Consider the following 24,017-nt stretch of genomic DNA (forward strand, 5'->3'; position numbering starts at 1 on the left):
GTAGTACAGGGTGTCTGAAAAGAAAGGCATCACTTACAGAATTTTGATTATTAACTTTTCCATACATTTTATTAGTGATAAATAGTATTTCTGTGTTCCCTGCCCTGCTGATTTCAGGAAGCCCTTGGCACTTTGTTTGTTTCGTTTGGCTTTAACGCCCCACCAACGCAATTTAAGTCATATGACAGAAAAGATAATTTGCGAGTAAAATAAAATCAGGGGTCAAAACCCGAGTAAAGAGATTCATAGACTCTGGTAATTCGAACCCCATTCGGTCGCCACTTACGACTACAGTGGCTGAAATTATGTCTCGACCATTAAAGGGAATGAAAAAAAACAGGGTAGTGTCCCACACTGACTCTAAATCAATTTCATTTCAACACTCCTCTGCGGGCTGGATAATCTTATGTGCCTTACCAACAACAGTTAGGGTTATATATAGCTAGCCGCACTCAACTGTAAAATATGGTTTCTTTGTAAAACACGGTTTCTTTTTTATCCACTTGCTTCAACAAATGTCGTTAGTCTCATTACACCAATTAGACAAATTGTTTGCTTCATTTGAACAATTTGCCTATGCTTCAGAAGCGAATACATTTGAGCCGCGTCACGACAAAACCAACATAGTGGGTTTGCGACCAGCATAGATCCAACAGCCTGCGCATCCGCGCAGTCTGATCAGGATCCATGCTGTTCGCTATCAGTTTCTCTACTTATAATAGAGTTGGTAAGCGAACAGCATGGATCCTGATCAGACTGCGCGGAAGCGCAGGCTGGTCTGGATCCATGCTGGTCGCAAACACACTATGTTGGTTTTGTCGTGACGCAGCTCATTTTTCCGTCTTATAAAAAAGGCAAATTAAAGTTTAATAACTTTTAAATAATGGTTTAGAGTATGTTTTGAATGCTTATTAACGGGTGCCTGGACAGAAACTGTATGGCAAACGAGTAACTTTTTGGAAACTATAAAGGGACTCAAACAAGAGGGCCATGATGGCCCTGAGGTCGCTCACCTGTATATAGGCCCCCAACCCCCCCCCCCCCCCCCCCAACGTTGCAGGGCCAATTTAACCTAAGGGCTTTTATTTGCACAAACTTGGTAGACACCCATAAGAAGATGTTTCATGCTAAACATCTAAGCTCTAGCTCATTGGGCTTTTTAAAAGAAGATTTTTTTAAGTTTTTACTATACACATATAGTTAAAAACAATGACACCCCTGGGGCCGGGCCAGTTTTGACCCCAGGGCTTTTATTTAAACAAACTTTGTAGACACTTACTAGAAGATGTTTCATGCTTAATATCTAAACTCTAGCTATTTGGGTTTTTTCAAAGAAGGATTTAAGGTTTTGCTATACACATATAAGGAAAATCAATGACCCCCGGGGCGGTGCCAATTTTGACCCCAGGGCTTTTATTTGAACAAACTTGGTAGACACCTATTAGAACATGTTTGATGCTAAATATCTTAGCCATAGCTCTTTGAGTTCTTTAAAAGAAGATTTTTTAAGTTTTTACTATATGCATATAGGGAAAATCAATGAACCCCCGGGGCGGGGCCAATTTTGACCCCAGGGCTTTTATTTGAACAAACTTGGTAGACACTTATTAGAACATGTTTCATGCTAAATATCTTAGCTCTAACTCTTTTGGTTCTTTAAAAGAAGATTTTTTAAGTTTTTACTATATGCATATAGGGAAAATCAATGACCCCCTGGGGCGGGGCCAATTTTGACCCCAGGGCTTTTATTTGAACAAACTTGGTAGACACCTATTAGAACATGTTTAATGCTCAATATCTTAGCCATAGCTCTTTGAGTTCTTTAAAAGAGAATTTTTTAAGTTTTTACTATATGCATATAGGGAAAATCAATGACCCCCTGGGGCGGGGCCAATTTTGACCCCAGGGCTTTTATTTGAACAAACTTGGTAGACACCCATTAGAACATGTTTCATGCTAAATATCTTAGCTCTAGCTCTTTGGGTTCTTTAAAAGAAGATTTTTAAGTTTTTACTATATGCATATAGGGAAAATCAATGACCCCCCGGGGCGGGGCCAATTTTGACCCCAGGGCTTTTATTTGAACAAACTTGGTAGACACCTATTAGAACATGTTTCATGCTAAATATCTTAGCTCTAGCTCTTTGGGTTCTTTAAAAGAAGATTTTTTAAGTTTTTACTATATGCATATAGGGAAAATCAATGACCCCCCCGGGGCGGGGCCAATTTTGACCCCAGGGCTTTTATTTGAACAAACTTGGTAGACACTCACTAGAAGATGTTTCATGCCAAATATCTAAGCTCTAGCTCTTATGGTTCTTTAAAAGAAGATATTTTAAGTTTTTTCTTTTGGTTGCCATGGCAACCAGAGTTCTGCATGGAATTAAATTCTTTGAACAATTTTTAAAGGTGACCACCAAAGGAACATTCCTGTGAAGTTTGGATGAAATTGGCTTAGTGGTTTATGAGGAGATGTCATTTAAAGTTAAAGTTTACGGACGGACGGACGACGGACGGACGACGGACGGACGGACGCCGGACGAAAAGCGATCACAAAAGCTCACCCTGTCACTTTGTGACAGGTGAGCTAAAAATGAAAGCTTTTGAAAAATGAACTAATTCCTGGGCCATAAAGGGCATTTTAGTAATATATCTAACAAAAATAATAGGATTTGGCAACAACGTAAGTTTAGAAGACACGTTTTCAACAACTCATTACAAGATATATCAACTGTTAAAAGGGCCACTATCTATATATAAAAAGTCTTATTACAGTATTTTGTGTGTGTTTGCTATTGTTTACCCTCGCCACCGGAAAGAGACCATATGGGCGGAAAGAGACCATATGGGCGAGCATATACTTCATTTATAACCTAAAAAAGGGGAGCTGATGTTTATTAATTTACAGCATTCATGAGATATAAGCTTATTTACATTATACGGTAATCAGCGGAAATGCATAAGGAAGATTCGCTACATTAAGTTTTATTTTCTTGGGAGGAATGTGGCGCCATTTTTTTTTATTTTGTCAAAACACAGAAGCAGTTCATCGAACTCTTAACCCCTGGATTTGACTACAGTAGTAGTGTTGTAGTTAGACTGTGTTACCACACATCAAGTGCTCTAAACAGAAAAAATACAGTCTAAAAATAAACAACACATATCAGATAGTTTTTATTTTAATCATTGTGTGCAAAGTTTTTATGACAAGCTTACATATGTGACAGTGATACAAATACAGTCCTCGGATTCTGTAACAAAATGATTTATTTTGAAAAAAGTAAATTTATAAATGGAACATATTGATCTTGATAGGCTCAATTTTCCAATAATTCATTACTTAATATTAGTATGATTGTTCACATAAAAAAATAAACAAGAAAATTACAAATAAATAAATATACAAACAAACAAATCAATGCATTGTTCATCATTGCACAAAAATCTTAGATTTTTTGTTAAAGAATTTCTGGGGGAAAAATCCGCCCTGAAAAGGCATAAACACAAAATAATGAAGGTTTCATATTCAGGGGCTGTAACTTCTGTCCTCAACTATTGTGTTTACTTTTTATATAGAATATTGCATATTAATTATCCATTGTTATGAAAGTGTATCCACATTACATCATGTTATATCAATAATTATATAATGTTATATCAACAAATATAATTATCATGTTATATCAACAAATAAATCATGTTATATTAATACATACACCATGTTATATTCAAAATTATACCAAAGTTAATATCACAGGTCAGAATATGTGCATTATCTCCCTTGAAAACGTATCTTCTCTTTTATCTGATTACATAAATTCTACATGCCATTAACATGCCATAGAAAAAGATGTCATGACTGACACAAAGTTATCTCCCCTTTGCAAAGTCCTATATTTGGTCTATTGAAATATAATATGCAAACAAAAAAAGAAACAGGACATGTCTTATTCAAACCAAGTTACTTCCCTTGTAACACATCTTCTGGTCAAAATAAATAGAATTTTACATGAAATTAAACCCCAAAGGAACAGAAAACTTGTTAAGTAATAATAATTCTCATCACATTTTTTTTGTAATATATTCAAAGGCTGTCTTCCATACTTAAACAAACAAAAAAACACATCACAAATTGTTAAGAAAGACAATTCTCTACTTCCAAAGAGAGCACTGAATTATTTGTTTGAAAAAAAGAAAAAAAAATCACAGACAATAGTAAGCATTAGGCAATTCATAGTTTTATCATATCTATTTCAGATATACATGGACAATGTATTTTTAAATCTTTCTAAAAAATTATGTACTGTTAGGTGTTACACAAATACATAATAAAAATGTCATGTCTGACAACACGTACATGCAAACTCTATTGTCAACATTAAATTCTAGCTAAATGTCAAAATGAGACAGTGTACATCCTTACAACAGTCTAGATACTTTTTGGTGCAAAATTACCATAAATACATTGTTTTTCTACGCTTTAGAAACAAGGAAAGAAAAACTTAAAATTTTTCTTCCTAGATATTTTTTTTCCATAAATCAATCATCTAAATTAAAAAATTTACAAATCAAAAGATTAAATAAGGAAATTATTCAAAACAGAGACTTTATATTGTTCCTTATCTAAGTGCACATATATATATTTTTGCTGCATCAGCAGATTTTGTTCACTCTGTTTGTAGTTTGGCTTTCTTGCTGTTGTCCGTATTTTCCTCCACCTCCATGCCCTCACGTTCCCACAGCGGCATTGCAGGGGCTATAGACTGTAGAAGTTTGTTGGAAGACTTTCCTCCAAATAGAGTGTTTAGTAAGGTAGGTCCATAACCCGTTGCTCTATCACCCTACAATAGAGTTTGAACATACTTATTTAAGGATTATCGTAGAACTTGTTTTTACTATTACAGACACGTCAGCCTCCTGGAAACAAACCAGTGCTGGTGTCATATAAGAAAACATGTTTGCAACCTAAGACAGGTTCAAACCATGATCCCTCAGTTGAGAGGCAAACACTTTAACCATAAGGCCAATTTTATCACTTTACAATTAACAAATTGTACAGATCTCCAGATACTTTTAAAGACCAAGGGGTTTTTACCCCTCAAAATCTAGAGTAAGTTTGAAAATGCAAATTCTGAAAATTAGAACAGGTAAAATTGATAAAAAAGTAAACTGCTTTTTGCATTTTTATAATCAATTGCATTTCTTTTATTAAAAAAATAAATCAGACTCACTGACTTGGTTTTTTCTTTTGCATAAAATGTTACAAACAAAATACTGATTTAGTGTGAAACTAAACAATTAAAGGCAGTCTTCCCTAGACTAGGTTATACAAGTACTCAAGTCTGTTGTTTAGGACATACAGCAAAATAATGATAATTATTTCATAACTAGACCCATCTGTCTTTTCTTGTTAACATGACATTGTGGTTGTAATTAACAAGAGCCACCGCCGGGCGGGGGCAACACTCGACTTTTTACTTTCTCTAAAAGCAAACAAAGAAATGTTTGAAAAAAATCTTAACGTTTCCTTTTTATAAAATAAACCATTCTGTCTTGTCACATTTGTTTTGTCTATATATTTTTTATATATAAGTATACTAATTAATATATACTGGCTTGGGAGATAAACTCGGCCGAAAATCAGTGTTTTGGGGGCATATTTCATTTATTTGTTTACGTATTCTGATGAATCTTGCACCATAATAAACTTCAGCTCTTCGATTTTCCGGTATCACCATAAAAGTTATATTTGGAAACATAACGGGTAATTTTGAGAGGCCCTGGAAGAGGTACGTAAAAAGGATATTTTAAACGCACGCGAGTAGATAATTCCGGCTCTTTGTTTTTCTTCTTAAATGAGTAAGTTAAAACATAAAATAACATGTTTAGACATTTTATTATTTCTTTGCTGTTCATTTATGTCAAATAAAAAATATTTGTTACCAAAATTGTTGAGCATTACGTTAGTATAATGAATATCTATGATAACACGATATTTATATGCAACATACTATGTAACATATAAATCATTTTTACGTAAAAACTCATACATTATCATTTATTAACATATAACGAAATATGTAGTTAAAGAATTAGTGATTCAAATTTATTTTTGCTTAGCTTAACAGAGTGAAGAAGAAATTAATTTAGTGGTATTCAACCTACACAATAACATATAAAAGGAGCATTTAACATCAGTCTTTCAATCCATTCCACTTAAAGATTGTGTAATCAGCTTTTTTTCTGAGTTAGCAAGACAAAAGTGAGTCTGAATTTCATCTACAAAATGTATACATAAACGTCGTCTGCTTTACCGGTAGTAGGTCAATATATAAAAGTACCCCAGTGCAGGCCTCAAAATGAGCATCTGCTGCACATGCGCACAACAATGGGATTCCCGTACTTTTTATGTTTTAGGCATGTTTTGTAAACAAACAGGTAAAAGTCTGTGTTATTTTTTAAATATCTTACCAACTTGACAAAATTTCCAGATATTGTTGAATTCCAGGGATAGTATGAGATGGTGAGCTTGATTAGATTAAAAATTCCGATAACTTGATTTAATTACAAAAAGCCGAGTTTATCAACCAGCCGAAGTTATCTCCCCAACCAGTATATAAATAGAGACACGTAATTCTATAAATATAAAATTCTATAAATAGAAACACACAATTCTATAAATAAAAAATTCTATAAATAGATACACGTGGTTGAGTCACATGTCAGAGTCACATGGTAGTCACATGGTGGAGTCACGTGGTGGAGTCATGTGGTGGAGTCAAGTGGTGGTGTCACGCGGTGGAGTCACGCGGTGGAGTCACGCGGTGGAGTCATGCGATGGAGTCACACGGTGGAGTCACGCGGTGGAGTCACGCGGTGGAGTCAATTGGTGGTGTCACGCGGTGGAGTCACGCGGTGGAGTCACGTGGTGGTGTCACGTGGTGGAGTCACGTGGTGAAGTCACGATAAACAACAAGGTCTTGTCCTTAAGTATGTTCTGTTATAATATGAAGTTGATCCCTTCAATAATAGCAAAGTTACAGCCAGTTAGAGCCAAAACAAAGTCAAGGTCATTAATGAGTGAAGGTCAAGGTCTGTCGGGTTATTCTTAAGGGTTATCCTTGAAGATTATTATGTTCAAGTTTGAAGACAATCCATTCAAAAATTACAAAGTTACAGCCAATAATAGCCTAAAACATGAAAATTTCAATAATTTGACCTTCAAAGTCAAGGTCATTTATGAGTGAAGGTCAAGGACTGTCGGGTTATTTTAAGGGTGATCCTTGAAGATTATTATGTTCAAGTTTGAAGACAATCCATTCAAAAATAACAAAGTTACAGCCAAATTATAGCCAAAAAAATTAAAATTTCAATAACTTGACCTTCAAAGTCAAGGTCATTTATGGGTGAAGGTCAAGGACTGTCGTGTTATTTTTAAGGGATATCCTTAAAGATTATTATGTTCAAGTTTGAAGACAATCCATTCAAAAATAACAAAGTTACAGTCAATAACAGCATGAACAAGCAAAATTTGGACTTTTAACCTTGAAGGTCAAGGTCATTTATGGATGAAGGTCAAGGTTAGTGTGGTCTACTGTAATGTCTTGTCCCAAGGGTTGTTGTGGCCAAGTATGAAGACACCAAGAAATAAAAAAGTTATAATCCAGGTACAAGTTTGCGGACGGCAACAGCAACGCCGACCTGACTATAACAATACCTCTACTTTTTTTTTCAAAAAAAAAAAAAAAAAGTCAAGCTAAAAATGTGTCATATTATTTTACAATCTGCCGTACTAAGAATGCATACTCATTGTTAAGCCATTAATAAAAACGGAATATTATGTTGTAGTAGCTTTCTGAGGCTTTGTATTTTTCTACGAGAAGCAGTGGAAAATTGGTATCTCGCGAGACCAAAGGTCGAGCGAGATATCAATTTTCCAACGTTGCGAGTAGAAAAATACATAGTCTCAGAAAGCTACTATAACATAATTTTCCTTTATTATATACCTTTTCGTTTTATTCAGAAAATGAAATGTAGTTGTCAAGAAATTAATTCATGACTGACGGATGAATACGTAATTCTTGCAAACCGGGAACGCCTTTAATAATTTTGGTTCCTGTTTTCAAATGCAACGTTATACAAAGCTTAGATCGGAACCAACGTCAAAAATAGTCCATGGTTCCCTATTTGTCACTAACATTATACGGAAATTTCTATCCGTTGAAATGTATTTGCGCTTCAATATTTGCGTGTATTTTAGGGAGAAAATTTATAGGTATATAATAATAAGTTTTATAACTCTTTGGTCAGAGATTGTACTGTTTAAATAGTATTAAATAGGTGATTTGAAGTATACAACCACTTGACAGTTGAGGCATGTTGATACACATACAAGGAAGGACATACCATTTGTACAAATATAGCTATGTATAAGGTAACAAAAACTTACAATATGAGCAGGGGCAGCCATATCAATATGTAACCAAACTCCGGAGAAATCAAACCCTAGATGAGATCCTATAAAAAGACCAGCGCATGACACTTGGGCGTTTGAACGATCCTGAATTAATGGCAATAAAATAATGCATATATACATCAGCTTATACATACTTTGCATGTTTTTTCCTTAAAAGAAAGATATGTTTTAAATTAAATGAAGTTCAAATTAATTTTGATTAATTAACATAATCAGTAAATTGATATGTTAGTTATTTTAAGGCTGTGGTGTTATTTTCCCAATTGCTGTGTAAATTTTTAATTCACTTTCTTCTCTAAACATCACAGCAAAATAAAAAAATATATTTCTTACCAATGGGATCAAATACTTTTTGGAATATTATTGATATCATTCAATTGATCCAATATCTTTATGTATTTCCCATTCAAATAATTTCAAAATATACGTATAGTCCACTTACAGCGACTGAGTTTTTCATGTCAGCTACTGCACTGTTGAATTCTGGGAAATGTAGCTCTGGTGAGTATGGCACTGGATGCACGAGATCACCACAATTTTGTCCAGCCTTCACACAAGCTAGCTCCATGTCCTCATTGTTTGTCAAGATTCCAGCATGATACTTTCCTAAAGTAAATGTCGACTTTTTTTTTATTTTAATCATAAACTGAAATTCTTTTTATTTTAATCTTATACTGAAATTCTGTCAGTGAGTGAACTTAAACGCACACTAAGCATATTCTGCTCTGGTTTTGATGATTCATTTTACATAGTATTACAGGACTGCCTTTAAGTTACAAAATTTGGAAGTCAGAGACTACAGAATTTCTCACACTGGAAGTTATATTATACAGGTAAAGAAGGAAAAACATTACATTTTGGAAGTCACAAGTAAAATCAAGGAAAAAAGGAGTCCTAGTATTACATGTGTACAGATTTGAAAGTACAGTAAAAATTCTGAAAACCGGACCCTCTGTAAACCGGAATCCTCTGAAAACCAGACTTTTGGTCAAGTCCGGACAGGGTCCGGTTTTCAGAGTTTTTACTGTAATATTAACATACCAGTTGCAATTCCTTGAGCTCCTGTTAGCGTTGCCATATCAACAATTATATCTGCTTTTAGATCTTTCTGTGCATAGCCAACCTACAAATAGTAAAGACATAAAAATTAACTTTAAGTTCTGGTAAATATACCTCTCTTGAGATAAGGTTTACAGTTACACCAGCCTAATGTTTGTTTGGTTTTAACACTGATTTAAACACATTTTTTTGGTCATATCTTTGCAGTCAGTCTGGTTAACACTAAACTTGCTTTCTTGTATAACTTACTATAAATTTTCCTAATACCAATTCCACATTATAGTTGAAACAACATCGTGAGACAAATGACCATTAGACTCAATGCCGAGTATTAAAGTGACATTATGTTCATATTTTCATAGTCAAGTTGAGCAGAATGGATTATATATTTCAAAATATGGACTGTTAAAAAGGTTATTGACAGACAGTTCATATTGGGAAATGTTTTTGATAAACTTTAAAATCGGCCTAAAATATAAAAAGACTGCCCCACCCTCTTTATGAAATGAACGTTACAGGTAAATTCTAATGGATATTTACGAAAAAATCGTTTGGATCCATGCTTTGCTTATTGTTCATGTAAACAAATTGTTTTTATTAAAAGAATTATGGCAAAATGAAAACTTATTTTGACTTTCACCTGTTCACTAATTTATACACTTGGATAGGCATAATCTCACTTTAATTATCAACGAGGAAATTTGCCTTGCCTGAGGATCAAAACCAGTGAACCCAGGATAACCATCAACATAGGAAAAAAATCTAACATTTGAAAATAACATCCTCATTTGACATCAGTATTGATAACTTTCAATAATGGGGCAAGAGGCCGGGTCCAATAAGCTTCAGGTTTCTGTCTCAAGTTGCTTTAAAGGTCATATGTTAATATACCACTTTAGAAAATAAACAAACATGTTTACCCCATCTCCTAAAACAAGGCGACCTTCTGCATCCGTATTATTGATTTCAACAGTCCTGAAATATATCAAAAAGAAATATAACATTAACCTAAAACTTGTGATAAAACCATCTCAAATACACTATATACTGTAAAATCATGAAACTAACATCTATTTTGGTTTGGCAATAGTAGTCAGAGGTATATATTCAAAAGTGAGGGACTAACATAGATCTTTCCTTTAATGTTTTAACTTTTTAAAGAATTACTTCCAAGCATGTTCGGGCACCTGGGCCTTTATATTTCTCCTCCTGTAGCTTCAATACAATAGCTTTCCCGAACCTTAGAACACTCACTAATTTAAATAAGTTTTTAGAACTTTAGCAGACACATTTTTTATGTTTTAGAGATTTTGGAAAATCATTTCCTTTTATTTTAGAGCTTTGGGGCATTCACATTATTAAAGCTTTCAGACACCCACTTTCTGAATTTATTACCTTTAGAACCCTAACTTTTTAATATTAGAGCTTTAAGACACTCACATTCTCCATTCTAAAGCTTCAAGACACTAATTTTTCTAAATTTAAGAGAATTAAGACACTCAGATACTTCATTTAAGAGCTTTATTAAGACACACCCTTCTGCCATTCAGAGCTTTACGACAATCAATACTGTCTAACAGAGCGTTCAGAAAATCACTGTCCGCAATTTTACAGCTTAAATACACTCACTTCTAAGAATGTTTAACACACTGATGTGCCTCAACTTACAGTTCGCCAAAGTTTGTCTACCAATGAAATCGCTCTATTTTGTTTAAATTTTGCCGAAGTATTTTCCATACAGTGCTGTAACTCAACTGTATGTATTAATTACATTAAATGAGCCGATTTAATGGACTCCGCCTATTTACATAGTGCACTCGGTTTAAATATGCAGGCTACTGTAAGTCGGTTAAAGGTTAGATACAGAGTTTTAAGAAACTAATTTTCTCGCTTCACTTCGTTGGCTCGAAAATTAATTTCTTAAAACTCTGTATATAACATATAACCTATACTTAAGAGCTTCAGTACACTCAGACTTTGAGCTTTATACCTTTAATCATACAGCTTGAATACACTTACTTTCCTGAATAAAGGGTAATGATATCATCTGGTCTTAGAGCTTTTGGTCCAACAGCATTTTCAGCCAAACAGAACACTGCGTGAAGATTCTCTTTGAATCCCTGAAGAAATAAAAACATTCAAAGTTACTTAGGATTGTTGGGGAAGAGGATAAAATGGAAAAGGAACTATTTATTTCTACTCATTCCTTACAAATAGGAATCACTATAATTGAGGGAAGAAATGGTGGTTAAAGTTTCAAGTAAATTGCAATGTTAAATAAACAAAAGTATAAGTTTAAATCCATTTTCAAAATAGACAAAACCCTGACAACTGGCGTGTGTGTTTTTTTGTTTTGGTTTAATGGCGTACCAACACAAATTATGTAAAATGGTGCCAAAACTAGAAAGATCATTTTGGCTAACCTTGTTTTACAAAATTTTAAGCAACACTAGCAGTCAAAAGATCCTCATATGCTGGCACTGAGAGATGCAACGACTAAAGTAATTTGGACCTGTTTAGTCATGTCTTGCAATCATGCAGGGTTAAACAGTGGCGGCAATTCTGATGCCTCAATCCAAAAAGGCAACCCCTCCGCCACAAATATCTCATAGGATTTTCCTGCATTATTTTATGCTTCCAAAGACCCAAAAGCAGAACAATAAACCCTTCAAGGACAGTTTAAAGATAACATCTGCCATTTAACCCACATAATTAAAATAAAACAAGATATGTTTGTAAAACATGTATGCCCCCTATCGGCAGCCAATTAGTCATGTGATCAGGTTATTATGTATGACTTCTGACCCAGTGAACAAACAATTAATAAGGGTTATCTAGTATCTTCTGGTCATGACAAGTGACAAGGTAAAAAATAATTATTGTGACCCCATAGGTTGTGTGCAGCAATTTGAGTTCTTACAAATCTTACCAAATAATATATGCATAAATTTTATGAATCATGTAGGCCTCATTAATGACAGCCAAGTTGTCATATTACATAAGACCTTCAAATGTGTATACCAAAAGCATTTTTAGTTTAATATAAAAATATCAACCAAGGCAACTTGAGTTGTTGAGTAATTGGTCAGAAACTGTCATTAAGTACAAAGTCAATATGACATTGACCCCTTGACCCCAAAATCAATAGAGGTCATCTGCTGGCAATGACCAATCATCATACAAAGTTTGAAGTTTCTAGGCCTAAGCCTTCTTATGTTATTGATCAGAAACCGTTTTTACTTACAAGGTCAATGTGACCTTGACCTTTGACCCCTTGATCCCAAAATCAATAGGGATCATCTGCTGGTCATGACCAATCACCAAACCAAGTTTGAAGTTCCTAGGCCTAAGTGTTCTTTAGTTATTGATAGGAAACTGTTTTAACTTACAAGGTCAATGTGACATTGACCTTTGGCACATTGACCCAAAACTCAATAGGGGTCATCTGCTGGTTACAACCAATCATCATACAAACTTTGAAGTTCCTAAGCTTAAGCGTTTTAATTAATTGATCGGAAACCGTTTTTACCTAAGAAGCCAATGTGACCTTGACCTTTGACCCCTTGAGCCTAAAATCAATAGGGGTCATCTACTGATCATGACCAATCACCATATCAAGTTTAGAGTCCATAGGCCTAAGGGTTCTTTTGTTATTGATTGGAAACCGTTTTTACCTAAGACGTTAATGTGACCTTGACCTTTGACCCCTTGACCCCAAAATCAATAGGGGTCATCTACTGCTCATGACCAATTACAATATCAAGTTTAGAGTCCCTAGGCCTAGGGGTTCTTTAGTTATTGATCGGAAACCGTTTTTACCTAAGAGGTCAATGTGACCTTGACCTTTGACCCCTTCACCCCAAAATCAATAGGGGTCATCTACTGGTCATGACCATTCACCATACCAAGTTTGAAGTTCCTAGGCCTAAGGGTTCTTTAGTTATCACTAGGAAACCATTTGGTCTACAGACCGACGGACAGGACGGACCGACAAGTGCAAAGCAATATACTCACACTTCTTCGAAGTGGGGGCATAAAAACAAAATAAAATATTCCCTAACAAAATATTCTGAGTACCATTTATTTTTCCAAGTTTAGGACAGATTTTGCACATGCACCACTAGCAATACAGCTCAGACTTTATGAGAATTCTTTCAATTTAGGTACTTTAGGTAGCTAAGATTTTTCTTAAGATAAGAACAAATATGACAAAAAAATTATAGACGGCTAAATATCACTTTATATGCTGTTACAACTACAATCAAACAAGAGCACCACATGCAGTGTTATCGCTCGCCTATTAAAACAAACACTTTTAACACAATGACAACAACAACGATGCCATATCAATCATAATAGCTCGATATTTTCTTCCAAACAGACAAGTTTAACCACACTAAAATCTACACTAACATGACTTCACACTAAAAACCTTACCGTTTTGGCAGCAAGATAGAAAGCGCCAAGCATTGCTGCCGCTCCACCACAGTCAGTTTTCATTCCACACATTCCAACCTGTGAAACAATACATGAAATATATCAACAAGAAATCTATAGAGATAACCTACCATTTTAACAGCAAGGTAGAATGAGCCGAGCATGCCAGCCGCGCCACCGCAATCTCTCTTCATGCCACACATACCTGTCTATATCAGTAATTATATATGTTTGGTTTCAATTTAAAATGTTCTTTTTAAAGATTAAAAATATGTAAATGATATTAGCATTTACTGTTTTCAGCATTCCAACTTAACTTTTCATTTAAACTTGTGAATGAAATGTCTCACATGTCAGCAGGAATGATATTGGCCATGATTTTGTTAGTTTTGGGTTTTACGTCACATCGACACAGTATAGGTCATATCGCGATGTTCCAGCTTTACTGGTGGAGGAAGACCTCAGGTGCCCTTCCGTGCATTTATTGGCCATGAAAACACACATATATTTATTTAGGGTGGAATTTAAATGACAGCAGAATTGTTAAAGATCATGAGGCCACTTTCAAGGCTTTACTCCTAAATAAAGACGCAAACCCCTTGTTACCCTTAATGGACACAAAGGTGTCTTTTTTAAATGACTATAAAGTAAAAATAATTTTTACTGCTTTCTACATCTTATGTTTATACTGACTTTTATTTATCTAGCATGCATCAATATTTTGCATATTCATGTATCTTATAATTATTTCCAACACTGAAGATTTTTACCTTTGTCTTGATGCACAGTCCACCAGTGTCGAAGACAATACCTTTCCCCACCCAGGCAACAGTTTTCTCGGCTGATGGGGGAGTAAAACTAAGAACAGCAAGAGCTGGAAGATTCTCAGCTGCCTTTCCTACACCCCATATACCTAAAATACAGAGCATGCATTTTTAATAACTATTATGTCCCTTGACAGGGAAATATACTTAACAAGGTAAGAAACTCAGGCAATATCTAAACAAGGAAATTTACTTATCAAGGAAAGAAACTCAGGCAATATTTAAACAGGGAAATATACTTATCAAGGGAAGAAACTCTGGCAATATTCAAAAGGGGGAAATATACTTACATTGTATCAAGGGAAGAAAATCTAGCAATATTTAAACAGAATCAGATTTTTTAACTTATCATTATCTCCCTTAAAAACCTATAAAGTATATACTAAAAGATTGTAACTTTTATGACGTACATATGGAGTTGCATCTATTTTTCACCTAGTTTTTGATATGACATTCAAATGATCAAGGGCAGTAACTACCTAAAGTAATAATTTATTATTGTAATAAAACTCACAGTGTAGAAGCTTACAAGCTATACCAAAGTATCACATCTAACATAATGATAAAGGGCATTAATACTGATTACTTCCCTTGATAACAATAATAGGGGAAATCTGAAAATTGTTTGCTGTTTCTTACCCCTTTGACAAATAACAAATTAGTTCATAAAATAAGGATCATCTCAAGACAGTGAAACACTTTAATTAGAATATACCTTGTAATTATTTTCTTCATGATCAACCTTTAAAGTGCTGGCAGCAACTAAATTTCCCCATGCAACCTGTGCAGACCATGATCAGATTTGTGCCCTTCAGTCTATACTTACTTTTAAATTTCCCCTAAAAATGATGAATGGTTCGCCTATATTAAAACATGAACAATTCACTTTAAGATATTTAGAATGGACCCCATTTTTCTGTAAAATAAATGAAACTCTTACCACCAAAGCCCATTTGATCAAGAGCTTCCCCAGCTATGATATGTGGCTGGATTCCCAACTTCTTTCCTACCTCACGTATTTCCTATACAGATATACAAAACAAAAAATTCATTGTTAGATATTAGTAAACTAAACACTTGAATAAGCAACTAATCAGATTGCAGCTTTAACAATAAAACTTTAGGAGAACTGGTATAATTTGAATTCCAATGACAATAAAGAACCTGTCCAAGAAGGCCCATGTAATCAGGATAGGTTCATCCAACTTAATTACACTGATGACGGCATGGCCGAGTGGTTAACCAGGGTTCTCGGGGACGCTTATTTCGGCGTCCCGGAACGCATGTTTATTACAGCTGGACGCAAATATTTCAGAGCAAGGATTCCACGTACGCTTAATTTTGCCCGAGGACGCATAAACATTACCGCTTGTTTACAGGCACAAATACACAAATGCGTCAGCGCGTGTCAGTCTATAGGTAGGCGGTCCTATGCTGTTCGACCCGTGAAGCGATTAGCCAATCAGCAATAACGCTTCTGATCATTATCACGCAATAGTGATCAGACTAATGTATACACGCGCTGTACAGTAGATGTTATTACCAGATATAACACGAGGTGATAATTTTATATCTTTGATCAACAGTTGATTGGAAATTAGCAAATTTTACCGACAAAAGGATAAAATTATTGACTATTTACGCCGCAAGTTTAAAGACTGTTTTCTCAAATTACAAATGAGTGTAATTTTGAATGATTGTCGAATATTTTCGGCATTTTCTAGGCACAATTTTGCTTTAGTTTCTTTCTTGCAAAAACTTTCTATAAGAGTATTAAGAATTTAAGATATTGTGCCGAAATGCCAGGACAACAAACCAAAATGCACATACTGCAGTACGCTTTTCTTTGATATTTAGATTCTACCCGAAAATGATCCCCAACATCGGCGATTTCACGTTCGCCAGAAACCCTAAAATTTTGCAAAAATTCTCGGTTTCCAAGCCCAACATGCGGATGAATTGTTCCTTTATTATTTAATCAACATTAAATCTTGAAATATCGATCTTCAATTTGCCCCCTTTTGAAGATATTTGCTAAGATAATTGTCGATCGGATGAATCTCTTACACACTGTGTGAAGCTGTACACGATTTTCCTATTTATTCCGCTAAATGCTGCCTATATACATTAACGTTTTTTTACAAATATAAACTTTTTGTCTTTAGAGTGGACTTATTTAACAAGAATAAAATTTGATTTGGTATAAAAGTGAGAAAAAAAACAAGATTGCATTTGAGAAAAATGCTATGCCACCGCATTAATACAACACTAAATAGTAGTGTAGGAACAGATTTTTTTTATTTCTATACAATTTTGTAGATTGTCATAATGCATAGATTCCTGACCTATCTAATTCTTATCAGATTAGTGGTTAAATCTGTTGTTAACTCAATAAAAGATGAGAGTAGGAATATATCAATGCACTCGAGTCTAGTGAATTTGGTGGTGAAGGTCATATTTCACACAGCCTAAATTTCATGACTTCATCAAAGGACAACACAGTAAGACACTTTGTCAAAATCTAGGTCAGCTGATATCAAAGTTCACTTTACATCTTAATCTGTGCACATGGTTCAAATTTCATAGCTGTACATCAAAGGACAAGAAAGTAGGTCACATCATCAAAATCTAGGTCACCTGATATCAAAATTCAATTTTACAACTAAAATTGTGCACATGGTCAAAATTTCATTGCTGTACATCAAAGGACCAGAAAGTAGGTCACTGTCCCTTTGGGCAAGGCAAAATTTTGGACCAAGGGTTTAATTCAAAACAATCTTGATACAGGTTCACCAAACAACATTTCAAGTCAAATATCTAAGCTGTAGCTTTCTCCCATTCAGAAAACATTTGTTTTATTTTCTGTTTTACTATGTGTACATAATGAGAATCACTGCCCCCGGGCAGGGCCAATTTTAACACCAGGGGAAAAATTTGGTAGAGGACCTATAGATGATATATATAATATAGCAAACATCAAAGCTCTATGCCTTGTACCTTCAGACAAAAATATTTTTTATTTTTTTACTATATGCACATAATGAAAATTAATGACCCCCGGGGCAGAACCAATTTTACCCCAGGGCTATAATTTGAACAATCTTGGTAAAGGTTCACTTCGCAAAGTCTCATGCCATATATTTAACCTCTAGCCTTTGTCAATCCAGAGAAGAGGATTTTTCAATTCAGAGAAGAGGATTTTTCAAGTTTTTACTTTATACATATAAGGAAAACTATCGCCTCTGGGGCAGTGCAATTTTAACACTAGGGGCATAATTAAAACAACTTTAGTAGAGGACCAATAGATAATATTATATACCAAATATCAAAGCTCTAAGCCTTGTACCTTAAGACAAGAAGATTATTTAATTTTTTACTATATGTACATAGTGAAAATCAATGACCCCTGGGGATGGGGCTATAATTTGTACAATCCTGTTCACTACATAATGTTTCATGCAAAATATCTTAACTCTAGCCTTTTATTTAGAGAAGATGATTTTTTAAAGTTTTTACTATATACATATAAGGAAAACCTATGGCCCCTGGGGCGGGGCTAATTTTGACACTAGATCAATGAACCCAGGGCCGGGCAATTTTGACCCCAGGGTTATAATTTGAACAATCTTGCTAGAAGTTCACTTCACAATGTTTCATGCCAAATATCTAAACTCTAGCATTTGTCAATTGCTAGAAGAAATTGTTTTAAAGATTTTACTATAAGTTTTTACTATATTCTATTTCATTTAAGGAAAACCAATGACCCCCGCGGCGGGGCCGATTTTGATCCAAGGGCTATAATTTGAACAATCTGGGTAGAGGTCTACTAGACAATGCCTTATGCAAAATATCTAAGCTCTAGGTCTTTTGGATCTTTACAAGAAGGTATTTTAAGTTTTTACTATATGTACATATAGTAAAAATCAATGACCCACGGGGCGGGGCTGATTTTGACCCCAGGGCTATAATTTGAACAATCTTGGTAAGGGTCTACCAGACAATGCCTTATGCAAAATATCTGAGCTCTAGGCCTTTTGGGTCTTTACGAGAAGGTATTTGAAGTTTTTACTATATGTACATATAGTGAAAATCAATGACCCCCGGGGCGGGGCCGATTTTGACCCCAGGGCTATAATTTGAACAATCTTGGTAGAGGTCTACCAGACAATGCCTTATGCAAAATATCAAAGCTCTAGGCCTTTTGGGTCTTTACAAGAAGATTTTTTAAATTTATTCTTATAATTCCTTTTGGTTGCCATGGCAACCAGATTTCTGCATGGAATGAAATTCTTTGAATAACTTTGTAAGCCCTTCACCCAAGGATCAATCCTGCCAAGTTTGGTTGAAATTGGACTTGTGGTTTTTCACAAGAAGATTTTTTAAGTTCACTATATAATCTATATAACACACAAACAAACAAACACACACACACACAGGTGAATCGCTATATGCCACCGCATCGCAGATGCTGCGGTGGCATAAAAACGATTTCCATGTGTTGATGCATTATAATGAAATAATTTCATAATAAATACTAACAACAAAACAATAATTATACTATGTAGTTCAGAGTTTCTTTTGAATAACTATAAACTTTGGAAGTCTCTTGAAGATTTAAAATATCAGCAATGCTATTGTGAGCATTGAATGACTAATCTGTAAACATATTAATTGCGACGCGCTTTTGGACTCCAACTTTTTCAGGGTTGGGAGTCCATGGACTCCATGTTTTAAAGTCCTAGTGAGAACCCTGGTTAACACATCCAACTATTAATTTAATGATCGCTAGTCGCATGGGTTCAAATCCTTTGTCAGGGGCAAGTCCTTTCCTTGAGGAAAAAACTTTACACTCATTGCTCATTACTGGTTGGTTTCAGGATCTGATTCGAGCTTATGGCTTCCTACACAATCAAACTAAAGTAAATATATTAATAAATGTATAAACCAAATCATAAATACAACCAGGAACTAATCAGGAATTTGATGTTTGAATATTGCTTTTTCCATAATATTTATTTGAACATTTTTTGGTGTTTTGAACATTCAAGTATAAAACAAAGCCTTAATCATCATAGTGTCTGCTTGACAAATAAAATCTTAAAGCAACCAAAATTTATTCTTGAGTGTAAATAATTTGTGTATCTTTTCACTGAAAATCATTAAATTTTTTGCAATACATTCAAAAGTTACTTACATCAAGGAAAGTATTGGTGTGCATATCTGCACATGGTATATCTACAATTTTAGCTGTTAACCTCACTGCCTCAGCGACCGTGTTTAGACAATCAATATCTTCATCATCGAGAGGCTTGTCACTCCCCTCACCGACCAGGAGGTACTCAACCACAACTGTACGACCCTTGCTGGGTGTTGAGGATTTGCGACTGTACAGGGGCAATGTGCGAGCCACAGCTGCGGCAGATGCTACAAGATCTTTCCTCTCACATATTATCTATGGAAAGAATACATTACATTGGTTCATTTTTAAATCATTTTGGGGATCAATTTGCAAAAAGTACAGTGAAACATGTGAATAAAGGCCATCCGAAGGAAATACGATACATGGCCTTTATAGGCAAGAAATCCTTATTTGAAGTTCACTCTGATGCACTTTTTTTCAATGAAGGTTTCTCAAAAAATGGTCTTTATTTACAGAACGGTCTTTATTCAGAATTGGTCTTTAACACAAGTTTGACTGTATATTATAAACAGTATCATAATGAAAAAAATCCTGCTTGATATGTACAAATAATTCTTTTAAATTCCAATGTCATAATTAACAAGCTGTAGTTTGTTTTAATAAACTTACAAAATAAACCAACAATAAAGAAAATCTTATCTTTATTTAAAAAAAAAAAATTTTTAGGTTGGGTTTTAAGATGGTAACAAAAGAAATTCTTTAAAGGGCTTGAACGTAAAGCTATGAGGAATAAATAATTCAGTCAGTGGTCTAAAATACTTCAAATGAAGTTTGGATTCCTTCTTTCAAATGAAAATATAAACCTACCACTATGTATTCATTTCCACCAGCATAGCAGGACTTGACTAACTTTGATAAGGAATGTGATCTGGTTTGTGTATTGTGACGGCTACATTTGATGGGTAATGCAGCCACGGTGGCATTTGTCAACCATAAGGGGCAGCTATCCGTGGGTGATGGATGAAGACCTTCTATGGCAGTGGTAAATGTCTGAAAAAGATATGAAAAAATCATTTAATACCCAAAAGTTCACTGTCTTTCTCATCCAAAATATTTGCATGCAACATCTATATAAAACTCTTTTATTTTTTAATAAAAAGAAATAATTTATTAATAAAGACCTATGATCTAAATCTGAAAAATATGTCATTTAAAAAATACTTCAATATTCTTGAACATTTTGTACACTGTACATGCATATTATGCTTTAATCAATTTGTTTTAATGACCTGTTTAAATACATGTAAAAGTATTAAATCAGAAATTCTTCTCTGCTTATAATTGCATACTATATTTTGTTGACTGTTTTGTCCAGTTTGTGTTATTGAAATTTGTATTTTTTGCAGTATTTAGGGATTTGATCCATGACCTTTGAAACAGAAAAAATCAATAAGTTAATAGCGTTTTCTTAAAACTTGGAATTTACATGTGGGATGTTGCCTATCTTACTTTTAATTCTAACTTTTCAGGTCTAGGATGAGAACTGGCTTTATCTGTACAGGGTTCGAATTTTGCAATATTTACTACTAGCTAAAATTAGCTTGTGCATTTTATGCTTACTAGCTAAAATAAAAAGTGACAAACAAACAAGCGTAACGGGAATCGGATTTTCCAGTACATGTCTATTTATAAAGACCAATCAGAGACGGTTACAAAATTATCTACCAATCGTAGTCGCGGGTACCGATTGACGTCATTTTTTCACGCACATGCCCAAAGAATGGGCAACCCCCTAAAAATCGGATTTCCGCAATTGAATTTATAGCGAAAATGCGCAAGACTGTCTTTATTTCGCGGCGTTATAAGTTTTGTTTCAAATTTTACACACACATTAATTGAAAAGAAGACTTTATATATTTGGGTCCTTTTTGTTATTCACTCACTAATAAATGCGAGTGTCTTATATTGTTACTCGCTATTCAGAATTTCTACAAGCTATTAGCGTGTTTGCATGCCTAAATTCGAACCCTGCTGTAGATGAAAAAATATCAGTTCCATGTATGATAAGCCCAGTCTACCAAGTATTATACTTGCTCGGCCTCTCTAATAGCCTTAAAAGTTACAATTGCACACAGGGCTCTCAGTAGGGTCAGAATTTCACGAGTCAAAGACTCTTTGGCCAAAATTTTCATGAGTCAAATCATTTTTTTCTAGTGTCATTTGACTACATGAATCATTTTTATGTTACAAAAATGACTGTATTGGAGGTCATTTTTGGAGATTCCAAAGTCTAAATTGACAGAAAAAATCCATAATTATAAATGTCTATACCTCCCCCCCCCACCCCCTGCTCCACCTAAAAAAAAACAAATAAAACCAAAAAATGAATTGCTGTGAAAGAATAAAATAAGCAGCAGCTTTTCTGATTAAATGTATAAAATATAAAAAGAATTATCTTTACTGGTATGCTATATCATATTAATTTTAAATACCAAAATGTACCTTGGAATATTTAATGGAAAAAGAAATAACAAATGCACAGGTACTCCAAGTAAATCAAAGACGTATTATAAACCTTTAAAAGCAATCAATAATTGACACCTCAAGTATGTAATTCTTATCAGTTGTGTAGAGCTATTTTTAGCACTGTCAAATTGCAGCCACTGAATTGTCGCGCTTGAGTGCACAGGGTATAAACAATTGCCGTGTGTAAAGCATTTTATACACGGCTTATACTGCCTGTTGGCATTTTTAATGAGTGAGATTTGACAGATGTAGTAGGATTTGATAGGTAATTAGGGGTGGATTAAAGGTAATTATTATGGCATAGCTGAAAATCCCATGTGGCAAATTGACTCTTGGGCAGATTTTATCACGTGTCAAATTTGTGCATTTCCCGATTTTCACGAGTCAAAACCCGGATCCCCGTGTCAATCGAGAGCCCTGATTGCACAGCTAGAAACTATCCACCAGGTTTCAACAATAATTAAAAACGGTCTACACCACACAAACTTACCTCCTCATTGACTCTGGGTTCAAGCTTGAGTGATACATCTGTGAATTTAATCTGCTTGAGAAATTTCAATTGACCAACAATCAACACAGGGTTTTCTTTTGGATCTGATTTAGTCAGCTTCCCTGAGAAGGCTAATTTGGCAGCCATGTTACCTTCACACTCAATAGTTAACAATACTGTTGTGTTCTGTACATGTATAATACAAGAAAATAGTAATATATCATAAATAATATTTTGATAACAAAATGTGTCCGAAATGTTTTATCCGATTTTACATACACTTTTTAATAAAATACAAATAAAAGAGAATAACTGTGAGTTTCTGTCTAAATTTAGCAACAATTCAACTTTAATATGACAGCATTAATTGATTACAATCAAATAACTCAAAAACCATACTTTTAAACTATTAAAAATGGATTACACATCCGGCTTTTTCAGTTTCTGGAATTTGACCAGATATAAAGTATGCACGTTCTCGCAGGGACGACTTTTAGTGTAATGGAATGTGGATGGATGGAAAGATCGGGGTATCTGGACATTTCAGCTCTTGGTCTTTTCAATACCTAAACCTTTCGGCCCTGATTTTTTCGGCTACTTGATTGATATAGTATTGTATTCTGTAGGAATTTATCAGTGTAAAATTTTTATTTTTTTTCAAAACGGCTTATATTGAGATGTTTTTAAATGGATATACATATGTGCTGGGATTGACAATTCATATACATTTTATTTGGATTTTAAAGGCGTTTTGAGCTCAACACCCCAAGTGACTGTGTGTCGTTCAGCTTGATTGGTCAAGTGATTGGATTATCTTAACCCTTTAACTCATGAGCATATTGTGAAAAATTGTAAAGCCTCCTGTTTCAAGTTCAAACTGCTATGAAACTATGATATATGCTACAATACTGATGAAACCTGGCACAAATGATGACTGGACCAAAGCCTTTGTAACAGCATTTCCTATTCCCATGGCAACGGGGACGTCTAAAAATTGCAAAAAAATCACTATTTTGTATTGTTTTTTTTTTCTAAAAAACGGCTTTCGGTTGGATTGAGATATAG

General features: G+C 34.5%; 1 protein-coding gene across 2 annotated transcripts; it reads right to left on the reverse strand.

Annotated features, from left to right (window-relative positions):
• Nucleotides 1-4,642: 4,642 nt before the first annotated feature.
• Nucleotides 4,643-23,417, reverse strand: LOC132719473 (probable aminopeptidase NPEPL1). 2 transcript variants are annotated; one of them, XM_060703244.1, is made up of 13 exons: nt 23,352-23,417; nt 22,953-23,151; nt 20,804-20,986; nt 19,991-20,248; nt 15,737-15,818; nt 14,743-14,885; nt 13,973-14,050; nt 11,555-11,655; nt 10,456-10,510; nt 9,518-9,599; nt 8,919-9,082; nt 8,450-8,560; nt 4,643-4,841 (listed from the first exon to the last, which is right to left on the reverse strand). In XM_060703244.1, exons 2-13 carry the CDS (start codon nt 23,097-23,099, stop codon nt 4,668-4,670), a joined length of 1,578 nt encoding a protein of 525 aa, XP_060559227.1. In that variant the 5' UTR covers nt 23,100-23,151; nt 23,352-23,417; the 3' UTR covers nt 4,643-4,667. The 2 variants fall into 2 exon arrangements, with proteins under 2 accessions (XP_060559227.1, XP_060559226.1); XM_060703243.1 differs by lacking the exon at nt 13,973-14,050 and adding an exon at nt 14,104-14,181.
• Nucleotides 23,418-24,017: the final 600 nt, after the last annotated feature.

The sequence above is a fragment of the Ruditapes philippinarum genome, unplaced genomic scaffold (genome assembly GCF_026571515.1).
Source record: "Ruditapes philippinarum isolate M1 unplaced genomic scaffold, ASM2657151v2 ctg2010_1_1_1_1, whole genome shotgun sequence".
Classification (NCBI taxonomy): domain Eukaryota; kingdom Metazoa; phylum Mollusca; class Bivalvia; order Venerida; family Veneridae; genus Ruditapes; species Ruditapes philippinarum.

Excerpts from the sequence above, each read along its gene's own strand:
- LOC132719473 (XM_060703244.1), bottom strand. The coding sequence starts at position 23,099 with ATGGCTGCCAAATTAGCCTTCTCAGGGAAGCTGACTAAATCAGATCCA. Across the intron at positions 20,249-20,803 it reads GTGGAAATGAATACATAGTG|ATAATATGTGAGAGGAAAGA; the intron begins GTAGGTTTATAT and ends TTCTTTCCATAG. Across the intron at positions 15,819-19,990 it reads ACACCAATACTTTCCTTGAT|GAAATACGTGAGGTAGGAAA; the intron begins GTAAGTAACTTT and ends ATATCTGTATAG.